The sequence below is a fragment of the Agelaius phoeniceus genome, unplaced genomic scaffold (genome assembly GCF_051311805.1).
Source record: "Agelaius phoeniceus isolate bAgePho1 unplaced genomic scaffold, bAgePho1.hap1 Scaffold_261, whole genome shotgun sequence".
Taxonomy (NCBI): Eukaryota; Metazoa; Chordata; class Aves; order Passeriformes; family Icteridae; genus Agelaius; species Agelaius phoeniceus.
In genome coordinates this window covers 87461-96865 of record NW_027509916.1, presented here as the reverse complement: position 1 = coordinate 96865, position 9405 = coordinate 87461, and the positions used below count along the sequence as shown (strand labels likewise).

General features: G+C 61.3%; 1 protein-coding gene across 1 annotated transcript; it reads left to right on the top strand.

The window, feature by feature from the left end:
• The first annotated feature begins 47 nt into the window (after positions 1 to 47).
• LOC143693081 (kallikrein-6-like) lies at positions 48 to 8559 on the top strand. The gene is given in 6 exon segments (XM_077173141.1): positions 48 to 214; positions 2798 to 2953; positions 5393 to 5675; positions 6679 to 6817; positions 8385 to 8442; positions 8445 to 8559. Coding segments are annotated over 6 exon segments (774 nt in total). The 5' UTR covers positions 48 to 177; the 3' UTR covers positions 8546 to 8559.
• Positions 8560 to 9405: the final 846 nt, after the last annotated feature.

Here is a 9405-nt window from a genome sequence, read left to right as displayed (position 1 = left end):
CTGAACTGGGAGGGACTGGGATGGACTGGGAGGGACTGGGATGAACTGGGCTGAACTGGGAGGGACTGGGATGGACTGGGAGGGGAGCTGGGCTGGGCACTGGGCTGAACTGGTTTGAACTGGTCTGAACTGGGATTTAAAGGCCTCGGCTCCTTCCTCGCCCTCCTCCTCCTCCCGATGGAGCGGCTGCTGCCGCTGCTGCTGCTGGCCACTGGTTCGTACTGGTTTATACTGGTTTATACTGGTTTGGACTGGGAGGGACTGGGGGGCGCTGGGAGCAGACTGGGAGCAAACTGGGAGGGACTGGGAGGGGGCTGCTGGCCACTGGTTTGTACTGGTTTGTACTGGGAGGGACCGGGGGGCACTGGTTTGTACTGGTTTATACTGGGAGGGACTGGCAGGGACTGGGGGGCACTGGTTTGTACTGGTTTGTACTGGTTTGTACTGGGAGGGACCGGGGGGCACTGGTTTTTACTGGTTTGTACTGGTTTGTACTCGTTTATACTGGTTTATACTGGGAGGTACTGGGGGGCACTGGTATGTACTGCTTTGTACTGGTTTATACTGGTTTATACTGGGAGGGACCGGGGGGCACTGGGAGGGCGCTGCCATTGCTGCTGCTGGTTTATACTGGTTTGTACTGGTTTATACTGGTTTGTACTGGTTTGGACTGGTGGGGACTGGGAGAGACTGGGGGGGACTGGGATGAACTGGGAGTGAACTGGGAAGGAACTGGGAATGAACTGGGATGAACTGGGAGGACACTGGGAATGAACTGGGAGGACACTGGGAGGAACTGGGAATGAACTGGGAGCACTGGGAATGAACTGGGATGAACTGGGATGAACTGGGAGCACTGGGAGCAAACTGGGAAGGAACTGGGATGAACTGGGAGCACTGGGATGAACTGGGAGTGAACTGGGATGAACTGGGAGTGAACTGGGATGAACTGGGATGGACTGGGATGAACTGGGATGAACTGGGAGGAACTGGGAATGAACTGGGATGAACTGGGATGAACTGGGAGGAACTGGGAATGAACTGGGATGAACTGGGAGTGAACTGGGCCATACTGGGATGGAGCCAGGGGTGAACTGGGGACACTGGGAGGGAACTGGGAGGAACTGGGAGGAACTGGGAGGGACTGGGATGAGTGGGAGGCATCGACTGGGTGAACTGGTTTGTACTGGGAGGGTGAACTGGGGGCACTGGGAGGGACTGGGATGAACTGGGAGGGAGTGGGTGGGAAGTGAGAGGGCACTGGGAGCAAACTGGGATGGACTGGGATGAACTGGGATGGACTGGGAGGGACTGAGAGGGAACTGGGATGGACTGGGATGGACTGGGATGGACTGGGATGGACTGGGATGGACTGGGAGGGAACTGGGAGGGAACTGGGAGGGACTGGGATGGACTGGGATGGACTGGGATGGACTGGGATGGACTGGGAGGGAACTGGGATGGACTGGGATGGACTGGGATGGACTGGGATGGACTGGGATGGACTGGGAGGGACTGAGAGGGAACTGGGATGGACTGGGATGGAACTGGGATGAACTGGGAGGGACTGGGATGAACTGGGAGGGAACTGGGATGGACTGGGATGAACTGGGATGGACTGGGATGAACTGGGCTGAACAGGAAGGGACTGGGATGAACTGGGATGGACTGGGATGAACTGGGAGGGACTGGGATGAACTGGGAGCAAACTGGGATGAACTGGGAGGGACTGGGATGGACTGGGATGAACTGGGAGGGACTGGGAGGGACTGGGATGAACTGGGAATGAACTGGGATGGACTGGGATGAACTGGGATGGACTGGGAGGGACTGGGATGAACTGGGAATGAACTGGGAGGAACTGGGAGGGACTGGGAGACCACCAGTCTACACTGGTCCATACTGGTTTATACTGGTCCGGATTGGTTTGTACTGGTCCCTATTGGTCCTAACTGGTTTTTACTGGTTCTAACTGGTTTTTACTGGTCCTAACTGGTCCGTACCGGTCCTAACTGGTCCCTACTGCTTCTAACTGGTTGATACTGGTTCTAACTGATCTGTACTGGTCCCTACTGGTCCTAACTGGTCCTAACTGGCCCCTACTGGTTCTAACTGGTTCTAACTGGTTGATACTGGTTCTAACTGGTCCATACTGGTCCTAACTGGTTTATACTGGTCGGCAGTGGCCGCGGGGGCGGACGAGAACTGGGGAGACCCTTTGGGGGTACTGGGAGACCTCCAGTCCAAACTGGTCCGTACTGGTTTCTACCAATTTCTACTGGTTTCTACTGGTTCTAACTGGTCCGTACTGGTTCTAACTGGTTTTTACTGGTTCTAACTAGTCCTAACTGGTCCGTACTGGTCCTAACTGGTTTGTACTGGTCCCTACTGGTCCGTACCAGTTCTAACTGTTTATACTGGTCCTAACTGGTTTTTACTGGTTCTAACTGGTCCATACTGGTTTGTACTGGTTCTAACTGGTCCTAACTGGTCCGTACTGGTTTATACTGGTCCGTACTGGTTTTTACTGGTCTGTACTGGTCCTAACTGGTCCGTACCGGTTCTAACTGGTTTTTACTGGTTCTAACTGGTCCGTACTGGTTCTAACTGTTTGTACTGGTTTATACTGGTCCATACTGGTTCTAACTGGTTTGTACTGGTCCACACTGGTTTATACTGGTTTATACTGGTCCGTACTGGTTCTAACTGGTTTATACTGGTCCATACTGGTCCCTACTGGTTTGTACTGGTCCGTACTGGTTCTAACTGGTTTGTACTGGTCCATACTGGTCGGCAGCGGCCGCGGGGGCGGACGAGAACCGCATCGTGGGCGGGGCCAGGTGCGAGCGGCGGCGCCACCCGTACCAGGCGCTGCTGCTGCAGCCGGGGGGCGCCATCCACTGCGGGGGGGTCCTGATCGGCCGCAGGTGGGTCCTGACCGCCGCCCACTGCCACACGGACAGGTGAGCGCACCTGGGGACACACCTGGGGACACATGGGGACACCTGGGGACACGGCTGGGGATGGAAACACACCTGGGGACACATGGGGATGGCTGGGGACACACCTGGGGATGGCTGGGGACACCTGGGGACACCTGGGACACACCTGGGGACAGCTGGGGATGGCTGGGGACAGCTGGGACGGCTGGGGACACACCTGGGACACACCTGGGGACACATGGGGATGGCTGGGGACACGGCTGGGAATGGCTGGGGACACACCTGGGGACACGGCTGGGGACACATGGGGACACCGGGGGACACATGGGGCACTGGGGGACACCTGGGGACACGGCTGGGGACACATGGGACAGCTGGGATACACCTGAGGGGGATAGAAACACACCTGGGGACATGGCTGGGGACACCTGGGACACCAGGGGACATGGCTGGGGATGGCTGGGGACAGCTGGGAGACACCTGGGGATGGCTGGGGACACACCTGGGGACACACCTGGGGACACCTGAGGATGGCTGGGGGGATGGAAACACACCTGGACACACCTGGGCACACCTGGGGACACAGCTGGGGACACGGATGGGCACGGCTGGGGACACCTGAAGGGGATGGAAACACACCTGAGCACACCTGGGGATACACCTGGGCACACCTGGGATACACCTGAAGGGGATAAAACCACACCTGTGCTCACCTTTACCTGTCCCAGGTGTATTCACCTATCCCAGGTGTACTCACCTATCCCCAGGTGCACTCACCTGCCCCAGGTGTATTTACCTATCCCCAGGTGTATTCACCTGTCCCCAGGTGCACTCACCTGCCCCAGGTGCACTCACCTGTGCTCACCTTTACCTGCCCCAGGTGTATTCACCTCTCCCGGGTGTATTCACCTGTGCTCACCTCTCCCATTACAAACCCCATTTACCTGCCCCAGGTGTATTCACCTGTCCCCACCTTTACCTGCCCCAGGTGTATTCACCTATCCCCAGGTGTATTTACCTGCCCCAGGTGCACTCACCTATCCCCAGGTGTATTCCCCTATCCCCAGGTGCACTCACCTGTCCCCACCTGTCCCATTACAAACCCCATTTACCTGCCCCAGGTGTACTCACCTACCCCAGGTGCACTCACCTACCCCCAGGTGTATTTACTTACCACAGGTGCACTCACCTACCCCCAGGTGCACTCACCTATCCCAGGTGCACTCACCTGTACCTGTCCCAGGTGCACTCACCTATCCCCAGGTGTATTCCCCTATCCCCAGGTGTACTCACCTGCCCCAGGTGTACTCACCTACCCCAGGTGTATTCACCTGTGCTCACCTTTACCTGCCCCAGGTGCACTCACCTATCCCCAGGTGCACTCACCTACCCCAGGTGCACTCACCTGTGCTCACCTGTCCCATTACAAACCCCATTTACCTGCCCCAGGTGTATTCACTATCCCCAGGTGTATTCACCTGTCCCCACCTTTACCTGCCCCAGGTGTATTCCCCTACCCCCAGGTGCATTCACCTGTCCCAGGTGCACTCACCTGTCCCCACCTTTACCTGCCCAGCCCCCTGCGCGTGCTGCTGGGCGAGCACAGCCTGAAGGAGCGGGACGGGGCGGAGCAATGCCTCACCTGGGCTCACCTGTCCCTCACCTGTCCCATTACAAACCCCATTTACCTGCCCCAGGTGTACTCACCTATCCCAGGTGTATTCACCTACCCCAGGTGTATTCACCTGTGCTCACCTTTACCTGCCCCAGGTGTACTCACCTGCCCCAGGTGCACTCACCTGTCCCAGGTGCACTCACCTATCCCAGGTGCACTCACCTGTCCCTCACCTGTCCCATTACAAACCCCATTCACCTGCCCCAGGTGTATTCACCTGTCCCCACCTTTACCTGCCCCAGGTGTATTTACCTCTCCCAGGTGTATTTACCTACCCCAGGTGTATTCACCTGTGCTCACCTTTACCTGTCCCGGGTGTATTCACCTGTGCTCACCTCTCCCATTACAAACCCCATTTACCTGCCCCAGGTGTATTCACTATCCCCAGGTGTATTCACCTGTCCCCACCTTTACCTGCCCCAAGTGTATTTACCTGTCCCAGGTGTATTCACCTACTCCAGGTGTACTCACCTACTCCAGGTGTACTCACCTGTCCCTCACCTGTCCCATTACAAACCCCAATTAACCTATCCCAGGTGTATTCACCTATCCCCAGGTGCACTCACCTGCCCCAGGTGCACTCACCTACCCCCAGGTGCACTCACCTGTCCCCACCTTTACCTGCCCCAGGTGTACTCACCTATCCCCAGGTGCACTCACCTGCCCCAGGTGCACTCACCTATCCCCAGGTGCACTCACCTATCCCCAGGTGTATTTACCTGTCCCAGGTGCACTCACCTGTCCCAGGTGCACTCACCTGTGCCCACCTTTACCTGCCCAGCCCCCCTGCGCGTGCTGCTGGGCGAGCACAGCCTCAAGGAGCGGGACGGGGCGGAGCAATGCCTCACCTGGGCGCGCGCCTTCGTGCACCCGCGCTACCTGCCCGGCCGCCATGACAGTGACGTCATGCTGCTGCGCCTCAGCGGCCCCGCCCAGCTGAGCCCGCGCGTGCGCCCCGCGCCGCTGCCCCGCAGGTGCCCCCAGGTAGGGGACAGGTGCGTGGTGAGCGGCTGGGGCAGCACCCGCAGCCCGCAAGGTGAGGCACACCTGGGGGACAGGTGAGGGTGAGGGGGGACACACCTGGGGGACAGGTGAGGGTGAGGGGGGACAGGTGAGGGTGAGGGGGGACACACCTGGGGGACAGGTGAGGGATAGGGGGGGGGACACACCTGGGGGACAGGTGAGGGTGAGGGGGGACACACCTGGGGGACAGGTGAGGGATGGGGGGGACTCACCTGGGGGACAGGTGAGGGGGGACACACCTGGGGGACAGGTGAGGGATGGGGGGAGGCACACCTGGGGGACAGGTGAGGGTGAGGGGGGGGAAACACCTGGGGGACAGGTGAGGGTGAGGGGGGGACACACCTGGGGGACAGGTGAGGGTGGGGGGGGGGGAAACACCTGGGGGACAGGTGAGGGATGGGGGGGGGGGACACACCTGGGGGACAGGTGAGGGTGAGGGGGGGGACACACCTGGGGACAGGTGAGGGTGAGGGGGGGGACACACCTGGGGGACAGGTGAGGGTGAGGGGGGGACAGGTGAGGGATGGGGGGGGGGCACACCTGGGGACAGGTGAGGGTGAGGGGGGGACAGGTGAGGGTGGGGGGGGACACACCTGGGGGACAGGTGAGGGTGGGGGGGGCACAGGTGAGGGTGGGGGGGGACACACCTGGGGGACAGGTGAGGGATGGGGGGGGCTCACCTGGGGGACAGGTGAGGGTGAGGGGGGGGGGACACACCTGGGGGACAGGTGAGGGTGAGGGGGGGACAGGTGAGGGTGAGGGGGGGACAGGTGAGGGTGAGTTGGGACTCACCTGGGGGACAGGTGTGGGGTGGGGACACACCTGTCTCTCACCTGTCCCCACCTGTCCCATCCATCCCTACCTGTGTCTCACCTGTCCCCACCTGTCCCATCCATCCCCACCTGTGTCACACCTGTCTCTCACCTGTCCCCACCTGTCCCATCCATCCCATCCATCCCCACCTGTCCCCTCCGTCCCCACCTGTCCCCACCTGTCCCCTCCGTCCCCACCTGTCCCCACCTGTCCCCACCTGTCCAGTGCGTTCCCGGACGTGCTGCAGTGCGGGGAGGTGTTCACCTGGTCCAACGCCGCCTGCGCTCACCTGTACCCAGGTGCCATCACTCCCAACATGCTTTGCGCCGGCGGCCGCGCCGGGGACAGCACCGACTCCTGCCAGGTGTGCGGGCGGGCAGGTGTGGGGGGGGCACACCTGGATGGGAGGGAATGGGAGTGGGACACACCTGGGGAACACCTGGGGGGACTCGCCTGGATGGGGGAACTCACCTGGATGGGGAAAACGGGGCTGGGACTCACCTGGATGGGAGGGAATGGGAGTGGGGAACACCTGGGGGACACCTGGATGGAGGGAATGGGTGGGACACACCTGGAGAACACCTGGGGGGACTCACCTGTATGGGGAAACTCACCTGGATGGGAGGGAATGGGGCTGGGACACACCTGGGGAACACCTGGGGGGACTCACCTGGATGGGGGAATGGGAGACACCTGGGGAACACCTGGGGAACTCACCTGTATGGAGGGGATGGAGTTGGGACTCACCTGTATGGGGGAATGGGAATGGGAGACACCTGGGGAGCACCTGGGGGGACTCACCTGGATGGGGGAACTCACCTGGATGGGAGGGATGGGAATGGGACACACCTGGATGGGGAGAATGGGAATGGGAGACACCTGGGGGGGCTCACCTGGATGGGGGGACTCACCTGGATGGGGGAATGGGAATGGGGGACACCTGGAGAACACCTGGGAACACCTGGAGAACACCTGGGGGGACTCCTCACCTGTATGGGAGGGAATGGGAATGGGAAACACCTGGGGAACCTCACCTGTGTGTGGGGGAATGGGAATAGGAAATACCTGGGGGGACTCACCTGTATGGGAGGGAATGGGTGAGAAACACCTGGGGGGGACTCACCTGTGTCTCACCTGTGTCCCACCTGTGTCTCACCTGTCCCACCTGTGTCCCACCTGTGTCCCACCTGTGTCCCACCTGTGTCTCACCTGTGTCCCACCTGTGTCTCACCTGTCTCACCTGTGTCCCACCTGTCCCACCTGTGTCCCACCCGTGTCCCACCTGTGTCCCACCTGTGTCCCACCTGTCCCTCACCTGTCTCACCTGTGTCCCACCTGTGTCTCACCTGTGTCTCACCTGTGTCCCACCTGTCCCTCACCTGTCTCACCTGTGTCTCACCTGTGTCCCACCCGTGTCCCACCCGTGTCCCACCTGTCCCACCTGTGTCCCACCTGTGTCTCACCTGTGTCCCACCTGTGTCCCACCTGTGTCTCACCTGTGTCCCACCTGTCCCACCTGTGTCCCACCTGTGTCTCACCTGTGTCCCACCCATGTCCCACCTGTCCCTCACCTGTGTCTCACCTGTCCCACCTGTGTCTCACCTGTGTCCCACCCGTGTCCCACCTGTGTCCCACCCGTGTCCCACCTGTCCCACCTGTGTCTCACCTGTGTCCCACCTGTCCCACCTGTGTCTCACCTGTGTCCCACCTGTCCCTCACCTGTGTCCCACCTGTGTCCCACCTGTGTCCCACCTGTGTCTCACCTGTGTCCCACCTGTGTCCCACCTGTGTCCCACCCGTGTCTCACCTGTGTCTCACCTGTGTCCCACCTGTGTCTCACCTGTGTCCCACCTGTCCCACCTGTGTCTCACCTGTCCCACCTGTGTCCCACCTGTCCCTCACCTGTCTCTCACCTGTCCCACCTGTCCCAGGGTGACTCCGGGGGCCCGCTGGTGTGCGATGGGTACCTGCAGGGCGTGGTCTCCTGGGGCTGCAGGTGTGCGGCCAGCAGGGCAAGCCAGGTGTGTACAGCCGGGTCTGCGCCTTCACCGCCTGGATCCGCCGCACCATCCGCGCCAACGGCGGCGACTGACGCACCTGGGCGCACCTGGGAGCACCTGGGGGGCACCTGGGGGTACCTGGGGGCACCTGGGCACACCTGGGGGGCACCTGGGGGCACCTGGGCACACCTGGGGGGCACCTGGGCGCACCTGGGGGTACCTGGGGGCACCTGGGCACACCTGGGGGCACCTGGGGGGTACCTGGGGGCACCTGGGGGGCACCTGGGGACACCTGGGATCACCTGGGGGGCACCTGGGCACACCTGGGGGGCACCTGAGACACCTGGGGGGCACCTGGGCGCACCTGGGGGCACCTGAGACACCTGGGGGGCACCTGGGGGGCACCTGGGCGCTCCTGGGGGGCTCCTTGAGCTCACCTGTAACACCTGAGTGGCTCCTTTTAACACCTGTGTGGTTTTTTGACTTCACCTGTGACACCTGAGGGGTTCACCTGGGGGGCACCTGGAGCACCTGGGGGGCACCTGGCACACCTGAGCACACCTGGGGGAGCTCCTTGTAACACAAGGGGGGCACCTGAATGCACCTGAGTGGCTCCTTGAGCTCACCTGTAACACCTGAGGGGTCACCGGGGGCACCTGGGGGGATACCTGGGGGGTACCTGGATGGCACCCTGCACACCTGAGCACACCTGGGGGAGCTCCTTGTAACACCTGGGGGGCTCCTGGATGTCACCTGAGACACCTGAGGGGCACCTGGAGCAACTGGGGGGCACCTGGGGGGCACCTGGAACACCTGGGGGGCACCTGGAACACCTGGGGGGCTCCTTGTGACACCTGAGGGGTCACCTGGATGCACCTGGGGGGCCCCTGGGGGGGGGATCCTTGAGCTCACCTGTGACACCTGAGGGGCTCCTTGTAATACCTGGAGGTCA